Source organism: Xiphophorus couchianus, chromosome 3, assembly GCF_001444195.1.
Source record: "Xiphophorus couchianus chromosome 3, X_couchianus-1.0, whole genome shotgun sequence".
Classification (NCBI taxonomy): domain Eukaryota; kingdom Metazoa; phylum Chordata; class Actinopteri; order Cyprinodontiformes; family Poeciliidae; genus Xiphophorus; species Xiphophorus couchianus.
Window position 1 is genome coordinate 22,385,227 of NC_040230.1, and position 26,742 is coordinate 22,411,968.

At 38.7% G+C, this 26,742-nt stretch overlaps 1 protein-coding gene across 7 annotated transcripts in view; it reads left to right on the plus strand.

Annotated features, from left to right (window-relative positions):
- The window catches only part of triob (trio Rho guanine nucleotide exchange factor b), a 100,895-nt gene that overhangs the window by 52,364 nt on the left and 21,789 nt on the right, over positions 1 to 26,742 (plus strand). For all 7 annotated transcript variants that reach the window (XM_028012155.1, XM_028012156.1, XM_028012151.1 and 4 more), the window contains 29 exons: positions 326 to 517; positions 1,295 to 1,426; positions 1,759 to 1,989; positions 2,851 to 2,973; positions 4,119 to 4,310; positions 5,314 to 5,483; positions 5,731 to 5,905; positions 9,858 to 10,053; positions 10,539 to 10,705; positions 12,908 to 13,027; positions 13,664 to 13,762; positions 13,875 to 13,967; positions 14,269 to 14,418; positions 14,525 to 14,639; positions 14,811 to 14,926; positions 16,607 to 16,729; positions 17,056 to 17,250; positions 17,636 to 17,751; positions 19,142 to 19,208; positions 19,344 to 19,453; positions 19,560 to 19,629; positions 19,913 to 20,002; positions 20,113 to 20,205; positions 20,384 to 20,495; positions 21,034 to 21,224; positions 21,349 to 21,450; positions 22,068 to 22,207; positions 22,750 to 22,849; positions 26,165 to 26,417. In XM_028012155.1, the coding sequence (XP_027867956.1) occupies positions 326 to 517; positions 1,295 to 1,426; positions 1,759 to 1,989; positions 2,851 to 2,973; positions 4,119 to 4,310; positions 5,314 to 5,483; positions 5,731 to 5,905; positions 9,858 to 10,053; positions 10,539 to 10,705; positions 12,908 to 13,027; positions 13,664 to 13,762; positions 13,875 to 13,967; positions 14,269 to 14,418; positions 14,525 to 14,639; positions 14,811 to 14,926; positions 16,607 to 16,729; positions 17,056 to 17,250; positions 17,636 to 17,751; positions 19,142 to 19,208; positions 19,344 to 19,453; positions 19,560 to 19,629; positions 19,913 to 20,002; positions 20,113 to 20,205; positions 20,384 to 20,495; positions 21,034 to 21,224; positions 21,349 to 21,450; positions 22,068 to 22,207; positions 22,750 to 22,849; positions 26,165 to 26,417 (4,033 nt within the window). The remainder of the gene's footprint in view (positions 1 to 325; positions 518 to 1,294; positions 1,427 to 1,758; positions 1,990 to 2,850; positions 2,974 to 4,118; positions 4,311 to 5,313; positions 5,484 to 5,730; positions 5,906 to 9,857; positions 10,054 to 10,538; positions 10,706 to 12,907; positions 13,028 to 13,663; positions 13,763 to 13,874; positions 13,968 to 14,268; positions 14,419 to 14,524; positions 14,640 to 14,810; positions 14,927 to 16,606; positions 16,730 to 17,055; positions 17,251 to 17,635; positions 17,752 to 19,141; positions 19,209 to 19,343; positions 19,454 to 19,559; positions 19,630 to 19,912; positions 20,003 to 20,112; positions 20,206 to 20,383; positions 20,496 to 21,033; positions 21,225 to 21,348; positions 21,451 to 22,067; positions 22,208 to 22,749; positions 22,850 to 26,164; positions 26,418 to 26,742) is intronic.

A 26,742-nucleotide genomic window follows, 5' to 3' on the forward strand; every position in this document is an offset into this window, starting at 1 on the left:
AAGGTGTTTGTGGGTGTGTTTGCAGGATTTTCATCTATTTTGTCTAAGTTACCTTCTCTGTGAGCACACTTGTGGCCACAGCGTTTTACGAGCACGTTTCAGCTGCTCTGTAGCAACACAATCAGCTTAATTATCGGAAAACACAGTTGTGGCTTCATGCATCAGGGTGCTCAAAATGTAACAAGAGTGCAGTAAGTGCTTTACCTGAAACCCTGCTAATTTATATGGTCAGAAACAATAACATGCTTGACCTACTTACTTTTTTTGTTTGTTTGTTTTAACACTGAAGCTACAACTCTTTCTTTGCCCCCATTTTGAAACGCAGAATGTGTACGTGAACATCAACCGGATCATGTCAGTTGGAAATCGGCTCCTGGAGTCGGGCCACTACGCCTCCCAGCAGATCCAGCAGATCTCAGGCCAGTTGGAGCAGGAGTGGAAAGCTTTTGCAGCAGCGCTGGATGAACGCAGCACTCTGCTGGAGATGTCTGCCAGCTTCCACCAGAAAGCCGATCAGGTGCAGTCACGCCATTCAAATACACATCTTGTGATATCAGAAGGTAAAACAATGGGAACAGTCCCGCTGTTGGCACAATACTTTGATGCTTTTGTGTCATTATATGTCCAAAACAAATCTGTGCATCAACAGAGCACTTCCGTCCTTCATTCACTCAAAGATAATTTCAGCTAATCCTCATTTTTGTTTCCACTTTTTCTTGTAGTTAATGTTTGGGTTCATTTGGACTAATATAATAAGCTTTAATGCAGTATACAAAGCCGCTCCAATGTTTCATGGTGGGAAAATGTTTTCTAACAGATGTATTCAGCCTTATTTTGACCAGTCTACCTTCCTTGATGAGTTTACTGTGTCCTCTAGGCTGCTTAAGGCTTTAATTCACCAATGGCTCTCATCTTGCTGCTATCAGAAGGAAGGCCATTTATTGGTAGATTTGCAGCTGCATTTTTTTCTTCCTATATTCAGATGATTAACTGAACAGAGGTCAGTCAGATGTTCAAAATAAAAGCTGTGTACTTGAAACTTTTGTGAAAAAAGCTTTGCAAGGCAGTATAGATCTTGAAAAACTGCTGCAGGTCTAGGCTAAACTGAAGGTAGACGATGTATAAAACAAAAATAAAAACAAACATTTTATTCTTACTCGGTTGAGTGATCATGAGTCACTTTTATTGTTCTCAAAAACTTTTTGCAATAAAAAAGGTGCTGCAGTGTTCCAAGCACATATTTGAGGCAGTGGTGTGTGTTATGATATGTTTGTCTTGGTTATTTCCTAACCAGTACATGAGCAAGGTGGAGCCGTGGTGTAAAGCGTGCGGAGAAGGAGAACTGCCTTCTGAGCTGCAGGATCTAGAAGATACGATCCACCATCACCAGGGGCTGTATGAACACATCACCACTGCATACTCAGAGGTCAGTGCACCGAAACAAGCATGCACCAAAACAAAAACAAAGAACACGTATGCAAAACACTGAGATTTTTATGAAGATAACTCTTGTATGCAAAGATGTTCTCACACGCACGAAGTTCATGCAAATTATTTCAACTGATCCTTTATGCTTAGTTAGTACTGAAGGCAGTGATAAACACTGTAGTATGATGAGGGTCCTGACAATGTCAAATATCATAATACTCTTTGCAAGAGTAAAACCCACAAAACAAAACAATAAATAAATAAAAATTGTTAAAATGTAAACTCTTTAGATGTTTTCCAGCATGTGAAACCACACTTCCTTGTTTCCAGGTGAGCCAGGATGGCAAGGCCTTACTGGACAAGCTGCAGCGACCTTTGACTCCAGGAAGTGCCGATTCGCTGATGGCGTCGGCGAACTACTCGAAGGCAGTGCACCACGTCCTGGACATCATCCACGAGGTGCTGCATCACCAGAGGCAGCTCGAAAACATCTGGCAGCATCGCAAAGTTCGCCTGCACCAGCGCCTGCAGCTGTGTGTCTTTCAGCAGGACGTGCAGCAAGTAAGCGACGAATGCAAACGTGACAAGAGAAAAAGAAAACCCTTTTCTGCAGAAGGTTCTGTCCAGTGTTGCCCCATGGCTTCCTGCAGCGAACACACCTGCTTTGCCTCTTTGCTCCTTAGAAAAGAGAAATTCAGCAGCTAATCTGTGCGATATTATATTAACGTTACTGTATAATTATCTTTTCTAACGCTCTTTTGCATAAGTCCATCTATTGGACTGTATGGATAGCCTGAATCTTCCGTCAAAACTGGCGATTTGCTCTGTTGTGTCGTCTTTTCGTCTCCACCCTGTAGGCATCTGCCCTTCTCTGCCCCGCTTTCCTTTCCACTTGGGTTTCTCAAGCTTTCCCTCTTTATTGTCTGTGTTTCTGCCTCTCTGCGCTCCTATCCGCTCTTTCATCACCCTTTTCTCTTGGTAGTGGTTTCCATGGTGATGCAATTTACTGTCACATAAAGTGTCGAGAGCATTTGGTTTGTCCCTTGAAAACATTTTCTCAGAGACCTTGAAATCCCTTTCATTACCACAAATGGGGTGTGTCCGTCTGTTTGATTGATATTAGGGTAATTATGTTGGAAGATTTGTAAGTTATCACACCCACATTGGAAATGTTCACACTTTACGCTGTGTTGCATCTGTTGGTAATTGTTCTTAATTAAAATAGAAGAAATGAGAAGAACATTGTGACGAATTGGAAAAGGGATTTTGCAACATCAGAGATATTGAATCTATAAATTGTTCTTAGTTGATTTATTTACAGCCTTTTGGGATTTTTTTGCACCCCCTGCTGACTGACATTGTGTACTGCTCTATCAATAAAAGCTGCTATTTTAAGTTTCTGGGATATTTATCTGTTTCAAGGTGCTGGACTGGATAGAAAACCATGGCGAGGCCTTCCTCAGCAAACATACCGGTGTTGGAAAGTCTTTGCACAGAGCCAGGGCACTGCAAAAGAGACATGAAGACTTTGAAGAGGTTGCACAGGTGAGTCTCTATAGTCGTTTTCTACTGATGCCATCTTGGTCTTGTTTTTCTTCGACAAGATCTTGGTGAAAGATTAATGCAACACTGGATGGAAATACCTCTTGTGACACTGCAGAAGCTTATTGAAACAATGCCACAGCGAATGCGGGCTGTAATCAAAGCTAAAGGCGGTCCAACAAAATATTAGAGAGTGTGACCATTTTTTGGTGGCGACTTTGTTTTTTGGCCAGGCAGTGTATATTTAGTTTGCTAGTAGAGACCACCAGATATTTATTTAAAATTTGGTATTTTAATGAGTTGATGAAATGCAATGTTAGAAACAGGCTCATAGAGCCATAGATCCTATGAGCCTGGAACTAAATGTACAATTCTGTAATGTTAAAAGCAGAATCAGCTAGAACCCAAAACGCAGCCACAACCAGAGGATGTTTCACCAAAAGTTTTATTACAAAAGTAACTGGTGTAGAAGGATGTGGTCACACTGGTGGAGTCAGGGATGGGGTTAGAGGTTAGGGTTAATTGGGGTCAGAGACAGGCAGGGTTCAGCAACAGGACTTTCAACAGCAGAAGGATTAGGCAAAAATCTGTGGTCAAAAACAGGCAGGATCAGAAACCAGAAAACTCTTTGGAATATGAGACGACAAGGCTTGACCGCTGTGACAGTGGCAACAGACAATCTCACACTGAGCTGGTGACGAGCAGCTGTTTAAATAGGGACCAGCTCGGTGCAGGTGAGGGCAATGAGCAATCAGCCCAGTCAAGGCAGAGCTGAAGTGCTGAAGTCATGACACAATTCATTCAGTTCCAGGTAATGTCCTAAAGGTTTGTAGATAAGTATGCTTAAATAAACGCTAGTTACATTTATTTTTAAGTGACAGCGGTGATTTTGCAGTTATTTCTTAATTAGTTTTTTTATTCTCCTACCTGAACAAATGTGCTCAAATTAATAGTTGAATTTTTCAGAAATTCAGATTCAGATTAATTTATTTGAATATTATATTTGCCCTAATGTTTTTCACATATATATTTTTAATTGATAGCAACACATTTTCTGCGAAGATTTGTGTTTTAAGACTGGTTGGATAAGTTGTCAGAATGTAGTCGTACAGATATGCTTTGTTCAGTGCTCCGTGTTTTAATTTCAGAACACCTACACCAATGCTGACAAGCTGCTGGAGGCAGCAGAGCAGCTGGCCCAGACTGGAGAGTGTGACCCAGAAGAAATCTACCAGGCTGCCCACCAGCTAGAGGATCGCATCCAGGACTTTGTGCGGCGTGTCGAACAGCGTAAAGTCCTGCTGGACATGTCTGTTGCATTTCACACTCATGTCAAAGAGGTATCTCATTCCCTTTTTGGTTCACCTGAAACCAGGTTAAACTGCAGTGTTGCATTCAATTTTAACTGAAAGTATAAAAGCACAATCGACCCAGGGACACTTTTTATTTCCTTGCGGAATTGCAGATCAATAAAATAATACCAGCTATTTAATTTTGAAATTATGTTGAGAAACATACTATAATTGAAACATTTTGCGGCATGGTTTGATTGCTCTTAGTGAAACCTGCCTGCTACGAAAGCTTGATCATAACATAACTGGGCGTCCTGACTGCTAATAAACTGCTGGCAGAAATAAGTGAAACTGTGATGCAAATACCTTTAATAGAAGCAGGAAAGAGTACATTTCTTGTTCCAATATGACCAACAAGGTAAATCTGCCATTGGCGAACCTACAAACTATCCATTTTCAAATATAACTAATAGTCCAACTACATACATAGTTGAAAATGTGTTTCCTCTTATTTCTGCATGATGACATGCAAGACATCTGTTTGTATGTTCACTTATCCCTCAAGGAAAACTCTTTGTGCTGCAGATTTGGTTTTCATCATGGCTCACCTTGATATTGTCAGTCAAAACAGAAACGCTGAATATTTAGATAGAGGACTAATAAATGACAACCACCGTAAGAGTGGTCTCAAACTGAACTGACTGACCTGCGCACTTATCTACGATGTCGGTGGCTAATGGATGACATATTGTTTACAGTGGAAACAATAACAGAAAAATATTTATGGTTATGTGCACAACCTGAGTATTATTTAAGCCGCTGTTAGCAGATTCTGCATCTCTGTGTTTTGTCTGGCACTAAAACAACGTCAAACCTTAGAAATGATGTAACAGAAAGCTTTTGTGGTGTTAAAATTACACCTTTTTTTAAACCTCGTTGCACCATTTCATGAATCCGCTGCTTGTTGTTGAGCTGATAAAGAACTGTCTATGTACTTCTGGATTTTTTTTAAAAACCTTTTTTTTTTTTCTTTTCTGCCTGTTACTTTTAGCTGTGGACATGGTTGGAGGAGCTTCAGAAAGAACTGCTGGATGATGTGTATGCTGAGTCAGTGGAAGCAGTGCAGGACTTGATCAAGCGATTCGGCCAGCAGCAGCAGACCACCCTGCAGGCGACAGTCAATGTTATCAAGGAGGGTGAGGACCTCATACAGCAGCTCAGGTGAGTGAGAACGCTCAGCTTAACTGAGGAATGCAAGCCGTGATGATTCTCACTCAGTGGGGTGAGCCAAATTTATCTTCACCCCTGGATAACAAAAGTTCCCACACAATTAATAGGATGTTACATAGTGTATCGCTGTTATGGAAAATGATCAAGTGGGTTGTGCAGACACAGTTTTTCAAGCAAGTTTCAAAAACTAGAAAACCGCAGTGTTTCCGACTGCAGTCAATGTTGATTGCGTTTGCAGAGACTCCGCTATCTCAAGCAACAAGACCCCTCACAACAGCTCCATGGCCCACATTGAGAGTGTCCTGCAGCAGCTGGATGAGGCGCAGGGTCAGATGGAGGAGCTGTTCCAGGAAAGGAAGATCAAACTGGAACTCTTCCTGCAGCTCCGTATTTTCGAGAGGGACGCAATAGACGTGAGTTGTTGGAAAATTTCAGGGTTTATGTTTTCCAAATCATTTTTGCTTTAAATGTTTATAAATAAGATAAAGAGCAAACATACATGTGTGGGATCTGATGGGAAAGTAGGTACTCTGTAACACACACACAAAAAAATATATATATGTGGTAAAGGTGCATAACAGCAAATCAAAGGGGATTTTGAGCTTATGGGCCATTTCATAATAAAAGGGAGATGTAGTCCTGTAGGGAAGACCCCCGCTGGGTTAAAGCTCGGCTGAAATCACAACACGACTCTCGCGTTTGGTACTTTTGAAAGGCATTTAGTTTCACTTGATGCATCACATCCACTTACTCATTCATTCAATTTTTTTTTTTTTTTTGAAACAGCAGTCTACTACTATCCACTTATTCCTGAGCATCCCACTGTGACACTGAATGCTTCCCTTAGCTAGTGCTAGGATATGATGACTGTTTAATTCCAACATTTTATTTTATGTCTCATATAAGCCATCGAATCAAACTTTGTAAGACACTCCCAATGCTTGGAGCAAGAATAAAAGCTTAAGGTGATCTGGGTTCTTGGATGTTGTATCACATGTAAAAGTATGAAATGTGTAAAGAAGTAAAATGTCTAATTTCATGCCACACAACTTATAGTTTACACCTTGAACACAGTTTTTTAAAATCTCAGTATGTTTCTTTGTGATTTTATACGATAAGCTAACACAATGGCTTAGATTTTAGTAGTTTTTTAAATAAATAATATTTGAAAGGTTTTGCATGCATTTTTTTATCTCCCCGTAACCTGATTCCCCAGAACAATAGCCTTCACAACCAGTTGCCTGTAATTTATTCTGATTAAATGCAGCATCAACCTAAAGGCGAGTAGATTAATCTGTCAAATCTTCCCTATTAGTTACATTTTTTAAAAGTCTGACTTTTACCAATCATTACCAACAAGTCCTTTAAGCAGTTCATCAAAAGCAACATAGGAGACACAGCAGACATGTAGAATACTCCAAAATAAAACTTCTTAGTTGTCTGCAAAATGCTATTTATCATTGAAAACTGCACATGTTTTTGAACACACCATCCACTGAGTGAAACATGGTAGCAGCTTCATGATGTTGGGATGTTTTCCTTTATCAGGCAATCTAGTAAGAAAACTAGTTGCAGAACATTTGGGATGAGATTTTAGGGGTCTCACCTTCCAGCTGGACAACTTGCCCTAAAATTACAACCAGAGCAAATCAAAGCAGATGTTAGAATGTCTTGCAGACCAGAATCCAGGTGAGACTTGATGACAAAATGTAAAAATTTGAGCTATAAAGCAAAAAATATAAATGCAAGCATAGGGGGGCTAAAAATACATGTTCAGCACATTTTCCATATTGTTATTTGCAAATTTTGGAACCATTGTAGAATTTTCTTTTCATTAAACAATAATGCACCACTTTGTGTTGGTCCATCACCTAAAAATGCAATAAGATACGCTAAAGATTGTATTTCTAATATGACAGAAAAAAAAAATTAAGCGAATATGAACAGGTATTAAAATCCTCTGTGGTTTGTTGGGTCTCTGTTATCCCGAAAACCAGATTAGCTCTGCATGTCAGGCCAGGTAAAGGCGGTGAATCTGCTAATCACACAAGCAAAACGCTGAAGTACGCCCACAAGCACGCATGCAGACACAGGATTAATATGACACAGAGCTCAAGCATGAAGATGGGTGGAGGACAGATTTATTTTCCTCTTTTCCCTGCTCCCACACACACTTGTGAAAGTTTGCAATACTGTACCTCCTCCTGGCACGACTGGAGGTGTGAGTCTGTGTGTCTAAGAACAAGGCAAAGGTGAGACATAGCCTCATCCATTAGTTCTTGCCTCGCTTAGGTTCCCCTTCTCACCGTTACGCAAAGCTAATAAGACAATAGAGAACAGGGATACTAACAGTGTCTCCTCAACTCATTAGTTGTCTTAGTCCTGATAGATGAAGGAAATGGTCTTTTTGTACTCAGAAGGCATTTTACTCAACTGTAAGAGGAGAGGAAGGCAAAGTTCAAATGAATGCTTGGTGAGTTGTGTAACATTTCTGCTAATTTTGAAGTATTGTTATTATTGTTTATAATGGGGTAATTTGTATTATTGTGTACAAAACTGATAGTTAATGTTATCCTGCAGGAACACAGGATAATATGCAAATCTTCCCTCCAGAGAAATTCACATCGCTATAGTTTTGTTCTACAGCAAGCAGACTTTATTTTGTAGAAGAATATTATATATCATTTTGTTTATATTATTGATAGCAATGCTGAGGGTGTCAACATATATCTTTATACCTATAAAGCTATATTTTATAGCTTGGCTTTTTGTTGAGTTTTAACAAAGGAATTTTTGTTCCTCATTACTTTTGGGATCAATCTTAGCTTTCTAGAAAATCTTGCAGTGAATCTTGACTGTTCATGGGCCTCACAAACATTTAAAACATTATGTGAACAACTGGAAAATAAAATTTGTCCATAATGTTAAAGCCAGAAAAGCTTAACAAAATGAAATGGAAAAACTATACATCAATATGAGTGTTCACATTTGCTGTGTAACTTGATTTTAACAAGCGGCCAAATTGCTGGAAATGTAACTTGTGCAGATCGGTTTAGTTTCATTATGGTTGCAAAGTAAACTGTGTATATAAATGGTTTAATTTGCCCAAAACATGATTTAGGTTTTATATGAAGTCTACCAATGAGTGGGTTGAACTTCTGCTTAATAAAAAAGGAACATTTGTGTTTTAAATTAATACTCAATATGCAGCTTAATATACATTACTGCTTGTCTATACTGACCAAATATTTTGTCAAAGTGTGGATGTTGACTGTGAAGAATCCATTCTAGAACATTTAGAACCCTAGAAAATGAAGAAAAATAAATACTCTGTCAGCTGAGGAGATTCCGTTCCTGATGTTTCATTTCAGGAATCTTTTACTGATTGCATCTCTGTTTTGGCCCAGATGCATAAAGCTATAAACATCAAAACCTCATCCACCCGCTTTTTTTTTTTTAGCATGTCTTTGCGTTTCTGTTTTTGCTCTACTCTTGTCTTCTTGACAGGGGGTCTTGTCAAAAACAAGATGGCGGTTTCTCAATTGAGAGCAACAGCTGCCACCAAAGCTTCTCATTTTTATTAATGCACACAGAGTGAATTTTTACCGCCATGTGACGGTCACTCATAACAACCATTATTGCTTTTGTACTACTGTTCATGTTTTTCAGTTATATTGTTAAAGCGATTTCTTTCAAGTTTATAACGCTTTGCAACATCTGAACAGAGCACAGCTTTGGGTCAAACCCGACATTTGTTCTTGTTACTTACAAACTTGTCATGATAAGATGTCGTCTTCATAAATCATATGTTAATGAAAAAGACTGCAGTCTTTTTAACTGTTGTCACTTAAAAAGACAAATCTGACAAGAAAAACCTAATTTACTTTTATGCCAAGACCCGAATCTTTATTTTAGACAAATTCTATAAAAAACATTTCAGCAATTGTCCATCAGACCACCTTGTTTTTTAAAAAAAACTTTGTGACAGACAGAGCTGAACAACACCAGGACAGAGGGACCCCCAGTATCATGATTCAGGCAGCGTGGGCAGTCAGTGACAAGCACCGACATCTCAGTACATCTGCTCCGCCAGCCGTGAAATACCACGTTGTTATGTTATTGCTATTTGTTACTATGGGAGTCATCAAAATTGTTTATAGTGTTTAAAGTTTAAATAGTTTCAACAACATATACTCTGAGATTCACAGCTGACCATAACAGTATATCTGCAGAATGGTTTTTGGTCCAGCTTCCTCAGTTTTAGGAGAGCAATAAAATGTATATAGAGGTAAAAGAAAGGAAACCTTTTGAATATTTACCGAACACCTGCTTAAACTGATGAGTTCACCTTTTTCTGTCCCACAGATCATCTCAGACCTGGAGTCATGGAATGAGGAACTGTCCAAGCAGATGAATGACTTTGACACAGAAGACCTGACCCTGGCTGAGCAGAGGCTTCAGCACCATGCAGATAAAGCACTTACCATGAACAACCTCACCTTTGACGTCATCCACCAGGGGCAAGAGCTGCTGCAGTATGTCACAGAGGTCCAGACATCTGGTGAGAGAAAAGAATTTAAAAAAAAAAACACACAAAAAACAGCAAATACCCTGGGACACGGAGGCAGTTTTCTGAAACAACATAGAAACAGCAGCTCATAATCTGCAGCATCTTAAGAACAGCCTCTGCATTTTTTTTTTTTTGATAAAACATCCCATTTTGACTTTAGGGAAAAATTAAAAGGTTGTTCATATATTGCACATAGTAATTATTTCAAGAATGCTTTCATAATAAAGGGCATTTTTCTGCTCTGGTTTCATCATGTGTCACACATGGTCATGGGAATCTGATGAAAACCCTACACAGACTGCTCTCTTTATATTGTCTCTTTGCATGGGCCCTTTTAAGTTAAAAGAAAGAATCAAATACAAATAAAGCTTTCGCTTTTGTTACAGCTGCATATTTAAAATAAAAAAAAATATCACTAGAATAGAAAGATGGGGAAAACTGTATATGTTGGCTTAGTAAAGTGTTTATTATTCCAGGTGTGGAGCTGCTATGTGATAGAGATGTGGACATGGCAACGCGGGTGCAGGACCTGTTAGAGTTCCTTCATGAGAAGCAGCAGGAGCTGGACCTGGCTGCAGAGCAGCACAGGAGACACTTGGAGCAGTGTGTCCAGTTAAGACATCTTCAAGCTGAAGTCAAACAGGTACTCACTTTATGAACACAAGATTGTATCAGTAAGAGACAGTAATACTGCATGAAAACAGGCAAGAACAGGCCACAACAATGTTCAAGTTTAAACTTTTTACATCAGGACATGACTGCAATGTTCACAGAAGTCTAATAAAGATAATAATAATTTTAAAAAACAGTTGTTCTCAGACTGGGGTGAGGCTAGGTTAATTATTGGAAAGTCTTTCTAATAATATATTGTTACAACAAGCCACAATTACAACAGAATGTGTTAGTGTGTGTTAAAAGGTCACAGCACGTTCTGCTTGCACAGAACTGTCAATACATGACTCAGCCCCTGTCAACAAATTCAGTTTTTTTCTTCTTTCTTTATTTCTGTATATCTTTCCTTATTTCTTTATACACTTATGTATTTCTCTCCTTTTGTTTCTATTTTTCTTTTATTTCCTACTTTTTCTTTCTTTCATTCTTTGTATGTGTTTATGTGGAGTATAGAAGTTATTATTGGCATCAGAAATACTGTATATGCTAACTTAGAAAAAAATATTGACTTTAAAATTTTAAGAACTGGTGAAGTTGTTAAACAGATTTTTAGAGATTCATGACACAAAGTTCAAAGTTTGTAAAAGCTTATACATGCATGAGGAAGGAACATTTTTTTGAAATGTGAGGATTTTTTTTCAAATTTGGAAGACATCAGTCTCTTTACAACTGAGCTATTTCATGGGTTCTGTGTAATACCAAGGGATACGGACAGTTTACTTTTATTTATATAACTTGACAATTAATGATTTATCAATTTTTACATTCACTACGGTCTTTGGAGGCTATAAGTGCCCACAGGCACCCTGTTGATGGGGACCCTGTGTATTAATAGGTGTATTTTCCACACTATTGCCTCTATATTGATCTAAGCCAATACAAACGTGAACCTAAAATGTTTTTATTGCAGATTTTTTTTTCTTTGTCCCCTATATTGCCCAAACAACAATAAAGATGTGTCTGAGCTCATTCCTCTTCTCTGCTTCGAGAACAGAAATTCTAGACACGCAAAACATATTTATCAGAAAACACATCAGGCATCACAGAGAGACGAAGAGGGATTGTTGTTTAAGCGAAGCGCGGATATTCTCCGCTTGTTTTCATTCAGTACTTGTGCACAATTACAACATGACACTCATTTGGAGCAATTTTGCAGGCTGCAGGCAGCAAAACAAATGATTATAGAAAATATATATATATATATTTTCAATACAGCTCTTATACTGATGCAGGCAAGTAGAATCATATGGTTTGTGTGTTTACATGAAAAAATTGGACAAAAGCCAAAAGAAGCAAAAACATACTTTAGTAGAAAAAAAAATTCTAGACACATTGCAGCAAGTGGAATGATGTGCCAGAATGATGATTACATGATAAAATTGTGCAATCTCTAACAACTAATATACTTTTTATGTCTTTTTATTGCATTATGTTGTCCTACCTGTAAGGGTTTCTTTGTGTGAGTAATTTAAAATAGGCGTGTCCCAAATAAATGGTAGTTATGGCTGAAACAGGGATTAATAGAGGCTAGTGCATCAGACTTGCATGAGAGGGAAAGGAAAAAATTGGAGTGGTATGACTGTCTGACGGGAAAAGCACATTTAATGGATTTCATGCCACCTGAGGACATTGCAGGCATAATGGAAACATTGTCCCAGGAGTCTAAAGCAGGAGTCAGGGTTGCATCATCACTTTTATAGCTGAGCGTCAGCTACGGTTCTGGCCGTCACCCACACAGCAAGTGTGCCTGCTGAGTCAGAGAGGGAGGGAAATGTCTTTGAGTGTGCTCTCCAGCTAGAACTAGGTCGGCATAACTATGAGGGAAAACGATCTTTCAAGCTGCAGACTGCATGTGTGTGAGGTGGAGCAGGGTTGTTGTGGTACGGTTGGTTTCAAGATTACCCAAGAGAGGGAAAAGTGTGGAAGTGAAGAATAAATCCGAAGTGTCAAGAAGTTTGCACTCAGAGAGATTTCAACTTGGATACAGGGCCGAAGTAGAGAGAGGGAGGATGCAAACATTAGATGATAGTTTGAACTTACACAGTAACTGAAAATAAAAACATTAATTAAGCTGTCTTTTAATTAGCTTTTAGGAGAGAATGGAAAAATTCAGACCAAATACTGAAACTACTACTGAAGCATGAATAATAAATGCTTTCTCTGTGTGTTGCAGGTTTTAGGTTGGATCCGTAATGGGGAATCAATGCTCAATGCTGGTCTCATCACAGCCAGTTCATTACAAGAAGCTGAGCAGCTGCAGAAAGAACATGAACAATTTCAACATGCAATTGAGGTGAAATTGAATATATATATATATATATATATATATATATATATATATATATATATATATATATATACAGTGTATTAACAAGACAAATTTTTTTGTTTCTCCATTGCTTTTTGTCCTTCACCTCTTAACATTTTTTCTTTCGGAGATACCATAGGGTCTTATCAATCTGCACCTCTCCTTATAAAATTGACACATCAAATGAAATTATAAATAGCTTATTTCGATGTCTCTCCCTCATTTTTCACTCGTTATTCTTTCCTAATCTTTACCATTGAGTGTCCCTTTTGCATTCCTTTGAACTCAGTCAAGGTTTGCTTATTTTAATGCAGGCCTGTCCCTGACCTGCTTTCTTCACAGATCCCATACACACTAATAAGATCCACTTTTGTTTTGGTTTTTGCAAAAGTGTGGGATGAGAATATTTAGCTGCAGTAGTACAAGACAAACCCAATAGGTCCTGTAGTTAAAAATGAAAGAATTATGGAAAAAGCTCCATCATATGCATACTGCACAAATATGGGACCAGCATGAACCTAGGACAAATTTCGAAAACATTCATCTGTTTTCATATGCTAGATTCATTGTTTATTAATTGTTATATATTTAAAGTTTGTTTTTATCTCATTCTTAATGAAGAAAACCCACCAGAGTGCACTGCAGGTGCAGCAGAAGGCAGAGGCGCTTCTTCAGGCAAACCACTACGACATGGACATGATCAGAGACTGTGCAGAAAAGGTGCGGTTTGCTTTTTATGTATATCTATGAAAAGTAATGAAATCTGTGTAGGCAGCACAGTGTGGGTTTTAGAATTTTGTTGGAAATCTGATGAGTTTTGTTTGACTTGAAGGTGGCGGATCACTGGCAGCAGCTGATGCTTAAGATGGAGGACAGGCTGAAACTGGTTAATGCCTCTGTGGCTTTCTACAAAACATCTGAACAGGTATTTTTGTCTATCAGGGCACAAAAGGGCATCTTGTTTGATGCTACTTGGACAACTGGAGTGTTATGCCAATTATTTATAATAGTGAATAGGGATTCGTGCACAAGAAAATGCAGAAATATAATTTTGTTAGTTTATTTGAATATTGAAAAGATTTGTTTTGCTTGTGATTGGAAACAGCTGTGCACAGTTCAGATCTTTGCAAGTGAATAATTTTTGAAATAACAATGAATGAGCAGAATATCATTTCTACATACTTTTGGAGCGAATTTAAAAGCCACGTTGTGTTTGCGTGCTTTAGGTGTGCAGTGTTTTGGAAAGCCTCGAGCAGGAGTACAAGCGAGAGGAGGACTGGTGCGGTGGTGCTGACAAACTGGGCCCAAACAGTGAGACGGATCATGTCACCCCGATGGTCAGCAAACATCTGGAGCAGAAAGAGGCATTTCTCAAAGTGAGACCAAAACTTCAGATGTGAAAAGAAACACCCACACATGCATTTCTGTGATTTCTGAGCTGATCCGATGAGTGATCATTTCCTCCTCCCTTCATGTTCACAGGCCTGTACATTAGCCAGACGTAATGCCGATGTGTTCTTGAAGTACCTGCACAGAAATAGTGTCAACATGCCTGGCATGCTGTCCCACGTAAAAGCTCCAGAGACTCAAGTCAAAAGTATGTAAACGGCAATACTTATCCTCATGATTTATGTGTTCTGTGTATAAAATAATTCTCTGAACTTTGTGTAACCGTCTCTTCCTCTTGTAAAATCCTAATGAAAGCCTTATGATTGCAGACATCCTGTTGTTATGCCGAATTAACCATGTTTTTGTGTTGTTGTATCAGATATCTTGAATGAGTTGCTGCAGAGAGAGAACAGAGTCCTCCACTTCTGGACCATGAGGAAGAGGAGGCTGGACCAGTGCCAGCAATATGTGGTGTTTGAAAGAAGCGCCAAGCAGGTGTGTTCTTGTGCATGTGTGTCTCTGTATTCTTGTTTAATCGAGGAGTTAGCGCAATACAACCACTACACTTGTAAAATTGCAAAAATGCGAAATTTGACTAATTAGACTGATACTAGACAGAAAGACAAAAACTTATGGGTGATTTGTGCTTTTAAAGGACATTTAAGAATTTATTTTACTGAGTTCAGTGCAGTATTTTTTCCACTTATGAGAGTATGCAGTGTTTTGCCATGATAACATAGTTAAAACTGGCTTATGTGTGTTGGTTAAATTACTTCATGCATTTCTCTAAAAAGCCAAATATATAGAAGAAGAGTTTGCATAAGTCTGCTTAAAGTGCAGAAAATTTCCACACGCAAACTAAACTCACATCTGGACTTTTTCATTTTGGCAGAACTTGCGCAGAATATAAACCTGCAATAATAGTAGCTCTAGCGAAGGAGCTGACATCAGCAGCTCATGTTGGCAAATATGTTGACAGGACAGCTATTAGTTGTATTTTCAACAAATCTGACTTTTATGAAACTTATTGTTGAAAGAAAGGCATAAGAAGTCCAAGTTTCAGTTTTCTATGTGTCATTTTGGAGACAAGTTGAAAGATTACAAGTTTTTTTTCAGATTAAACTCAAAACCCCAAACAGGCTCAGACGCCAGACGCAAATCTAATTGAGAATCTGTGGCAACACCGATGTTGACAGATGCTCTTTAACTAATCTAACTTAGCATGTGCTATTTTCCACAGAAGAATGGGCAAAAAGTCACTAGATGGGCAAAGTAGGCCAACAAGTGCTGACTTTGGATTGCTGAAAAGAAATGCTCTCCCTGTTTCTCAAAATTTCAGTCAGTGTTTTATCAAATAAATGCACTATTTTCTGTTGGTCTGTCACATAAAATCCCCACATAATACACTGAGGTTTTAGGTTTTAACATGAAAAAAATAGAATACTGCAACGCTACAGAAATTGAGTAGTTTTGCAAGCTATTGCTGCTGTAGTGCGCACCACAGTGCCTCATTGCTGTATAATTCCATACACTTAGCTCCCCCTTGTGGTGTTTGGAAAACACAGTATTGGAACATAATTTCTTGGCCTGTAAGAATGAAATTACATCACACTTGTTTTCTGGAACACAGCTATTTTAAGGCTTTCCAGGTTTTATCCCCAGGGTGTGAATGCTTTTTGGTCTCACAGTTTGACTGGACCAGTTCTGCCATTTCAGGCCAGGGCAGTGTCACCTCCAGGGTCTGGTTTTAAAATACACAGGCCATAAAAAAAAAAAAAAAAAAACACTAGGTAGGGCATTCTAAAATTAAAAAGAAGAGAAAGTGACAAAACTATTTTCTTTTTGTAAATAATTTGTATTTTCTTGTGGAACAACTGCATGTTTATAATATAGCCATCAGTATTGTCATAATTAGTATTAGTGTAATATTCAATCGATAATTTTCATAAATATTATACTATAATTTTAAAAAAGGACTTATTTAATAAAGTAAAAGTAGGTTCTGTAGTAACGTTTTTATTTTACAATCCCTTTTCAGTTTATTTCAAATATTGTTCAGAAAGTTTCAACTTTGTTAGATTGCTTGTTGTCTTAAGACTTGAATCCTTATCAGAGCTGGACACGTAGGCTATCTGGAATCTCTGTGTCGTCTCTCATGATTGGTCGTTTCGCCAGGCCCTGGAGTGGATCCATGACACCGGGGAGTTCTACCTGTCCACGCACACGTCCACTGGGTCGAGCATTCACCACACGCAGGAGCTGCTGAAAGAGCACGAAGACTTCCAGATCACAGCAAAGGTACGTGCAGGTCTTATGTTTTCTGGTTTTCCTGCGAAGTAAGAGAAAGTAGTTTCTGCTTGTGGTGATTCTCTCTGTTGTTATCTGATTATCGTGTTGTGCTCGCTCAGTCAGTCCGCCGCTACGCTGTGAGGCCCATTTCCAGGGGCACTTCATTGTCCTCTTTGCTGTGTCACTGTTATTGTGTGTCAGAGAGCTCGCTATTGTGTCCACCAAGTAACACATGATTCCCAACTCTTTCTTTCCCTCATCTACCTTTTCTCTGTTGGCACCACCTCTCTCTCCTCCCTCTCTGCTGCCCTCCCTGAATGTCCCTCTATTGACAGCAAACCAAAGAGCGGGTGAAGCTGTTGATCCAGCTGGCGGATGGGTTTTGTGACAAGGGCCACGCCCATGCCCTGGAGATAAAGAAATGGGTGTCCTCCGTGGACAAGCGCTACAGGGACTTCTCTCTCCGCATGGACAAATATCGAACCAGCCTGGAAACGGCACTTGGCATCTCTTCCGATTCAAACAAGGCTGTGAGTGATTTTGGTTTTTTGTCTTTTTTTGTGAGTACATACATTATTGGTACATAGAGAAACTCGCAAAGAGATTTCACCAGGTTTTAAAAATAAGATCAGGACAACTTAATAGACTCTAACAACGGCAACAAAAAACAAAAAAAAAACAGGCTTTGTGTTGCTTAAAGATTTTTTTTTTTTTTTTAAATCAGCCAGTCCCACTACTGCGTTTTATTTTATGGTGTGCAGAGACCAGATGGTATTGTCGTCCGTTTACTGCACGTTGCTGTTCAAACTTTGTTTAGCGAACATCTGCCAACAGAAGGCAAACACCACACAGCAGCTGGATATCCTATCTAGCTGCTGTGTGCCACATAATAACCACAACCTGCTGTGTGTTCAGAGCAAAGAGCTGCAACTGGACATCATCCCAGCTACCGCTCCGGGGTCAGAGGTCAAGCTAAGAGACGCTGCCCATGAACTCAATGAGGAAAAGAGAAAATCAGCACGAAGGAAAGAGTAAGAATTCGACTTTTTTTTTTCTGCTCACCTGTTAGCTATTGAGTCTTAGAGTTATAGTTATATTGAATGTGTTTACTTTTTGTGTTCAGCCTTGCAGCAAACTTTAGTTATATCTAGTTCCTAAAAACAAGAAATATTTCAAAAGGATGATTAAGCTACCTTTGGGAAACTACAGGAATTCTTAACAAGATGGCCACCTAAAGAGACAGTTTTTGTCATGAGGTTAGAGGTGGTGAGGAAGACAGTGGGCCCAGTTTATGGAGAAATGATGATGATGATTGAATGATCAAAAGCACAACAATCCAAAGTCCAGGCAGCACAGAATGAGCGGAAGGCTAATAGCTCAATGCTGGTAGCAACTGGTAACAGCACAAACATCTGATGCTACAAGACAGATTCAACAAGGACCCAACAAAGAACAAGGAACACAAGTGGCATTAAATACACAGAGGGTAATCAGGGAACGAGACACACCTGGGAAAAATCAAGGGGTAGACAAGACAACACGGAGACTCGATAGACACAGAAACTTGAAATAAACACAAAGAAAACTCAAATCCTCACAGTTTTGATGATAAAATCTCCAAATCAAATGTAACCACCATGTGAATCACATTTAAGACTTCAGCTTTGACTTTAACTTGTGCCCTAAAGACTTCAGAATTAACACAGAAATGTTAATCCTTTCAATGATTGGGAATACAAAGTGGCACTTGTAAATGATTTATGAGACCTTCATAGGAATCCATCCACCAACAAGTCTACTTTCTACCATCGCAAATTTCACAATAACAGTCCAAAACTGCGTAAAGGATAATGCTTCCATCTAATATTGGCAGATTTCCCCCTCAGGTGCAAGTATGTTATTTATATGCCAGCTGTATGCAAAATATATAGGAAATCAACATTGTACCGCTCTCAGCTGGGGTTAAAAAAACATAATGCCTGAATAAAATTACAGGCAGGGGAGTGTAATCCAGTAACCATGGTAAATCCAGAAACCAATATTGTATTTGAGATTAAAAACACAAAACGCTCATAGACATGACAAAAAACTATGAAAAATAAATAAAGTAATTTATTGATATTTTCATGCACTTAACCATGGATTCAAAACAGTAGAGTAAAATAGCTGCTTTGAAATGTAAAGCAGCTCATCATAATGTGACAAACAAATAACTTAGTGTTTATATTTTGAAATACATGTTACAGTCACATTGCACATTCAAAGATTATAATAAACTAAAAATGTTTTGTGTTATTTTCTGCTTTGTTTCATATAGTTTCCTTCCTTTGTTTATGTAGTTTTACCTGCAGCAAACTAAAAAGAAATTAATGTCTATTTGGCATATTTTACTATCATATTGAGTCCATTTCTCTCGTCCAGATTTATAATGGCAGAGCTGATCCAAACAGAGAAAGCATATGTCAGAGACCTACGTGAATGTATGGATGTGAGTATTGCCTTAGATGCCGTTTCTAATTAATCCTATAGTCTTAATTTGTCACTCATAAATTGTACTTGTGTTCATTAACGCTTCAGCTAAATGTATGTAAGCAACTGTTTTCATATGGTTGCGTTTGTGCAGACGTACCTGTGGGAAATGACCAGTGGTGTTGAGGAGATTCCTCCTGGCATTGTCAACAAGGAACACATCATCTTTGGAAACATGCAGGACCTCTACGAGTTTCATCACAAGTCAGTTTAGCAGCAATCTGCAACAATGTGTAGAAATATTGTTTGTATTTCGCAGAGGCAACGTGATTAATAATCTATGAGTAAATATTTTTTCCTCCCCAAACAGTATCTTCTTGAAGGAGCTGGAGAAGTATGAGCAGCTTCCAGAGGATGTGGGTCATTGTTTTGTGACCTGGGTAAGTGAGCATATGTAATGAATTCTGTGTTTGTTGTGTTTTTATTTCAAGTAGCTATGATCATTATTTTACAACACAATAAATTCTTCAGTTTATTTAAACACGTTTAAAATAAAACTGCATTCATATTACTTTAGTCAGGTTGGTAATTTCTCTCTCAATTTCAATTTCTCACTCAAATAATGGGGCATTTGGGGGATAAATTGCTTTTTTAACTGGTGTTTAGCGTTAAAATTAGGGTCCATATCTTGATTATAACACATTTATGAAATCTCCTACTCAGGCTGACAAATTCCAGATGTATGTGAACTACTGCAAGAACAAACCTGACTCCACTCAGCTCATCCTGGAACATGCTGGACCCTACTTTGACGTAAGTAAAGCTTTAAATTGTCAGAAATTCTGACTTACTTGCTGTAAACCATTAAATAAAAAAAGAAATATCTCTCTTAATTTAAGACATGTTTCCATTTTAATCCACAGGAAATTCAGCAAAGACATCGCCTTGCCAACTCCATCTCTTCTTACCTCATCAAGCCCGTTCAACGAATCACAAAATACCAATTACTTCTGAAGGTAGAGCAAGTTTCAAAGTAATTTTGGTGACGTGACTAGTCATCTGCAAGTTTTTATGTTTGGAAGTGGAAATGCTAGACCTGTAAAACGTAGTGGAAACACATTCACGCTTAAAATTCTTTTGGAGTTCATAGCATGGTTTCTGAAACATGTCTATATATATGTTATTCCACTGAAGGAGCTGTTGACATGCTGCGAAGAGGGGAAAGGTGAAATCAAGGATGGCCTTGAAGTGATGCTCAGCGTTCCAAAGAAAGCCAATGATGCCATGCACCTCTCTATGCTGGAAGGCATGTAGAATCAGACATCACACACACACGCACATGCATCCACTACACTGGTACAGTTTCATTCTGGAAAAAAAAAAGATTCCCATTCTGATCTATTGGTGATCTAACTGGTGATTAGTCTGCCTTGAGATTATTTTATTTAAATCTAACATCAATATCATTCAATTGAATTTTACCTCTTAACCTTTGTCCTATTTCTTCATGTTATAGCCACAAACCTTAATGTGTTTTTTAGGATTATATGATAGATCGACACAAAGTAGTGACGTGAAAAAAAATTTTACTGAAGAAAAAATTGAAATCGAGAAAAAAAAAATCTTGTTCTTATTTAAATTTTAGCCCTTCGGCCCCAAAAACTTTCCTCGTAAGTGCCCCATGTGTTAATCTGTCACATAAAATCCCCATAAAACACTTTGATGTTTGTAGATGTATCACAAAAAGATGTGAAAAAGTTTGAAGAGTATCGCATGTTGTGTCCAAATACTAGCACAGCTCAATAGATCATTGGCTTGCTCAGTTCCATCTTCTAATTTCTCAGGGTTTGATGGGAACATAGACTCCCAGGGGGAGCTGATACTCCAGGAGTCCTTCCAGGTGTGGGATCCCAAGACTCTCATTCGGAAAGGCCGTGATAGACATCTGTTTCTCTTTGAGATGTCCCTGGTCTTCAGCAAAGAAGTGAAAGACTCAAACGGCCGCAGTAAATACCTCTACAAGAGCAAGCTCTTTGTAAGAAGACCCTTAATTTGCTAGTGTAAATCCTTAGGACATGTGCTGTGTAAGTCAACAAGACTTGTTCTCTTGTTGCAAAATGTGTAATTGCTGTTGTGCTTTTTTTCTTTCAATTCTACAGACATCAGAGCTTGGAGTGACAGAACATGTGGAGGGGGATCCTTGTAAGTTTGCCTTGTGGCTGGGCAGGACGCCAACCTCAGACAACAAGATTGTCCTCAAGGTACGACCCGATGTAAGGAAGGAAATCTGCAATTTCCTTCCTTACATCACTCAAAGTTGAAAGTGTCGTCTGAAAGACTTATATTAAATTGCACTTCTCATTGCCGTGTTCATAGAAGGAGGTTAGGGAGCCCTGAGGTTGACCTGCATGGCAGTAGGTGGCACTCCAAACCTTTTGTACAGTACTGTAGCTGCAGCTAACTAAACACAAAATATAGAACACCAATTTATACAGCATCTTATATAACTCACCACTGCAGCAATCACTGTATCTGTTTGCTTAGTGAAATAGAAAAGGACTCTAATGATTATGGAATAGTGACTCAAGATTAAATAAGATCAAACAGTTCGTGGGATCAGATGGAACAATAATTTTGACAACGAACGTCATTCTGTGCTCTCTACATGCTTACACAATGCCATGAGTCAACATCCACACTCGGTGAAAAAAATGTACCAGCTCTTGCTCCTTCTTTGAGGAACAAAATCTGATGTTCTGCATTTTTCTGTATTTTAAAAAGCAGAAAAGTCCAAAGTACTGTCCGGAGTTTTTCATATACTTTGTCTGAATCTTTCATGTGATTTTTTAAATTTTTTTTTTTATTTCCTTTCCTGCAGGCATCAAGTATAGAGAACAAGCAGGACTGGATTAAGCACATCAGAGAAGTAATCCAGGAGAGAACTGTCCTCCTACGTGGAGCTCTGAAGGAGCCCATTCACATCCCTAAAGCCACTACTGCTAAACACAAAGGCAGGCGGTAAGCAAAGATAATACTGACCCAGGCTTGAAAGACATACAGTCAGATATAAAATGGTTATATAACCAGGATTACAAAACACAGCAGGTGTAGAAAGCAAAAGCTGCATTTGAAAATTGTTCACAATCCTTATACTTGCACTTATTTTGTCATGTTACAGCCAGCATCTTCAATTTTGACGATTTTGTGTGATTAAGCAAAACATAGTATTGGAACCAGTTTTGAAGAAGGTGCACAAACTGTCTGGTCAAATTGCAGTGCAAAGGTAGCTTTACACTTTATTGACTCGGTACAGCCGAATAAAAACACCTGACACACATTTGGGATTTTCACTTATGAAAAGGTTAGAAAATGATTGATTATGTTTCTCTACTTGACAACAATTGTTGGTCTATGACAGAAAGTACCAATAAACACAATGAAGTTTGTGACAGTGATGTGGTAAAATGCAGAAAGGTTTCAGGCGATGTGAATATTTTTCACTGTATCGAAGCGAGATTCAATGTTATGAATACCAGTCGATATTTTTTGTCTTCCTGAAGGGATGGAGAGGATCTAGACAGCCAGGGAGACGCTAGCAGCCAACCAGATACCATCTCTATCGCCTCCCGGACATCCCAGAACACACTGGACAGTGACAAGGTTGGACACACACTTATACACGCACATATTATTCTTCAACTTTATATCTGCCAGGTAGCACCTAAACTGGGCATTATTTATACAGTTTTAAGTATCTACCTGTATTACAAGACACAATGCTATTTCTGTTTGTCAATAAGTAGCCGTTCTGTGATTGGTCAGGATGAGTACCGTCACACATCTCCGTCAGAAACTGCAAACTGGATGGATGCAGACAACTGTCTGGAAATCACTTCCTGTAAAAGTGTTTGATTGTGTTGAGTGAAAGAAACGGCCCATCTGACAGAGCTCTAATACAGTGCGTGGGTGTGTGTGTGTGTGTGTGTGTGTGGTTGAAAGAGAAAATCCTTGTTCTCTGGGAACAGTAACGATCAGCTTTGGTTATATGTGGCAATCACACCACAGAAGGCTTATCCTCCTACGCTCAGTATGATCAATTGTAAAGCTAACATCCCACACAGTCGGATATAAAAATAAAAAATAAAATTCTTCCTCTGCCTTCGTGTTGTATTAATTATAAATCTGAGGAGTGGATCGGGTCATTATTTTCACACTTGACTTGGATTTACCCCAGATCGGCCCTCACCAGGCTTCCTCTGCAATCAGGAAAATAAGAAAATTATAATGTTCAGCTTTCACAGCTTAACTGTTAGAGTAGCGCTAATCTCGACTGTGCAGCTGCTTTATGCAACACAGGACTGTTTTAGATGGGAGGTGAACAAGTCCGTGTCTGCTTGTGCATCTGCCCACTCCCGTCAAAATCATCAAAGAGGCTAATTAATTAAGAATTGTCCCCTCAGTTCGAAGCGTGCTCACTTGCATAAAGATCCAAAAACATAGAGGAACACGTGCACATTTGAATGGGCATCCCATTCCCACTTTTTGAATGTGTCTCTGTGTGCCCCGTCTTTCTGCGGGTACTCGGATGAGGCATTTCTTTCAGGAGGCAATGACAGTGGCATGCTTGTGCTGCTGGCGGGGCGGGGGGAGTGTGTGCGCGCTCCTGTTCCGGTGTGTTTTTCTGTTGAAGTGACTGACTTGTGTGTCAGCAGCTTCAGCCTCCCACTCTCTTTTGACGGAGGATGCTCGTCTTCTTGCCAGACAGGAGAGCACAGCATTATCCCGTCACATTAATCGATCACAGACTGCTCTAAAATTTGGGCAGTTTTCTTCCTCTCTACTTTTCTGGAGTCTGTTTTTGTTAGTGATGGAGTGGGGGCCTTAGCCAGGTCAATTCTTTTAGAAGCATTCGTTAGAGGAAGGATGGATTAAATTGCTCTTCTGCAGAGAGAAGCTCTTCCTGAGGAAATCATCTACGCGTCGATAGTCTAAAAGTGAGGACTTCAAAGAAGAGCTTGTGGATCATTTTTCAACTTTGACCAGAGCTTCAAATATATTTCACGTAGCTACTAAACCAACATTTCAGAAAATGAGTGTGACCGTCCTTTGGGTGACAGCTCCTTGTCGAGTAACAATCTTCTAAGTGTGATTGAGGAACATTTTAGAGATCCCTGCTGAAAATCAGCCAGCGCTCCAGAACTTGTTTTGCTTTTCTGACCATCTTTCATGATGAGGGAGTGGAAGACAATTGACAAACTGGAAGAGAAGATCTCAAATCCCGTCTCTCAGCTCCTCAGTTCTCTGGCTCTGCCACACTATCAGAGGGTATGTTGCAAATGTAGACTTTTTTCTCCATGAATGATTTGGCAAAGGAGCTTATGACTATAGTGTACGCACTTTTTTAATTTAATTTGTTAAAATAATATTAACATTAATTTAAACCTCTTACAACTATCATCTTTTTTCTTATGTGGAGATTTATGTTTATATAACAAAATTTTCTCTACCTGTCATTTTGCATCAAAGCATTAAAAGCAGCAAACAGCCTAATTTAAAGTCAGATTGTATGATAGTGTTTTTTCTGTTTAGCTAAATTAGGTCTGTAATCATTACTTTTTAAAAAATTTTTTCACTTTATTGCACTCACTTTTGCTACACATATTTGTATATGTATAGCAACATACATTAGTCTACATATTACTAAAATAATTGTTGCAGCAGATTTATTGATTACAGATTCAGTACATTACATTTGTACTGAAAAGATGCTTAAATATGACACAAAAACTAAAATTTAGAATAGAATAGAATTCAACTTTATTGTCATTGCACTGTCACAAGTACAAGCAACGATATGTAGTTTGCATCTATCCAGAAGTGCTCTATGAGATATAAATATTTATTTACGGATGTACAAGACTATGTATGTATGGACTATAAGGGGTTATAGCAAGAGATATAGAATTTATTTATTTATATAAAATTTATGTTGGGTCTGAATTTTTATAATATTTTGTGAGATGAAATGTCAACTAAAACGTTAGACTATCCTGTGTTCTGGCTTCAATTTTTATACATGTGTACAGTACATTAGGTGTTATAATTCACTCCTATTCACTATTTTGATCCTAAATATTTCCACACGTTATACAGCCATGTCAACAAATAAAAATGTTTTACAAATGCACCGATCAGAAGTTTGTGGCAGATTTTCAAAGAGAATGTTTTGTAAAGCTCAGACCTGCTGGTTCTGATTTTAGCAGGTTCTGCATTCAAGATTGGTTTTCTAGCCTTCCTGCTGAGAGCAGTCCTTAATTATCTACGATGGGAGAAAGGCAACTTCAAAGCCTGTTAGGAAAATGTCAACATAAGACAGGGTTTCTTTTAAAAACGAGACAAGATCATGTACAGAGTTGACATTTTAAACCTTTGATTCTATATCTAAGATTAGCGCAGTTTAAGTCACAGATTACTATCAACCCTGTGTTTATTCTTTAACAAAATGGTAATCTGTTGAAGAAAATTTCAAATACAACATGTTCCATGAAGTACTTATGCTGAAAGCACAAGAAAAGATAAAACAGAGCCAGTTTTCTGTACCTAGCCCAGCCTTGCTTTTGTCTGCTGAATGTCTTGCTCTCACGCAGGATGAATGACCCGTAAAAAATGTCTCAACATTTCATAGAAAATACAATTTCAAATTAAATATCTGCTTACATCTCTGTTTTCTCTGATTTCATCTTAAACATAATAATGATGCTACAGTAAATATTCCGTCTTCACTCTATTACTGTCCACTCTGAAGAGTGTTGGTATTAGCATGACCTGGTTGTACCAATGTATGGTGCTTTCCGGGAGCAACGAAACGGGTCAAGGACAATTAAGCTACAAATTAGCAGATTCCACTCACCAGTCCCATTTCTCTGCATCTGAAATATTAATCGATTAAGCGATCATTTGCTCCTTCCATCACAGCTCTCTGGTGGCTGCGAACTGACGGTGGTGATCCATGACTTTGTGGCCAGTAATGGCAGCAGCAATGGGGAGCTTACCGTACGCCGCGGCCAGACTGTGGAGGTTTTGGAGCGACTTCATGACAAACCAGACTGGTGCTTGGTCAGGACCACAGACCGCTCCCCTGCTCAGGAGGGAATCGTGCCCTGCTCCATCCTCTGCATTGCACACTCCCGGTCCTCCATGGAAATGGAGGGGCTATTCAACCATAAAGGTAGGACCAGAGTATTTTCCTCACTTCTGAAAGCTCAAGTGGATGGAAAAAATATTTGATCAAACTGAAATATATCTAACAAAGTAAATATCTTCATATTTTTTTTTGTCTTTAATGTGATAACCAACCTCTCAAATTCTATTCAAGTAGATACAGATCACAGTTACACACACATGAACATGTGACACCTATCAGGATTCCTTCTATATTTGAAAACATATCACAGTTGACCTGCACAACCTGAGTTTCTTATTAACTGCTTCAGGAAACACAAACATGTATTTCCAAGTGTTGCTATGCAACAGTGAAGATCATATCTGAAGTG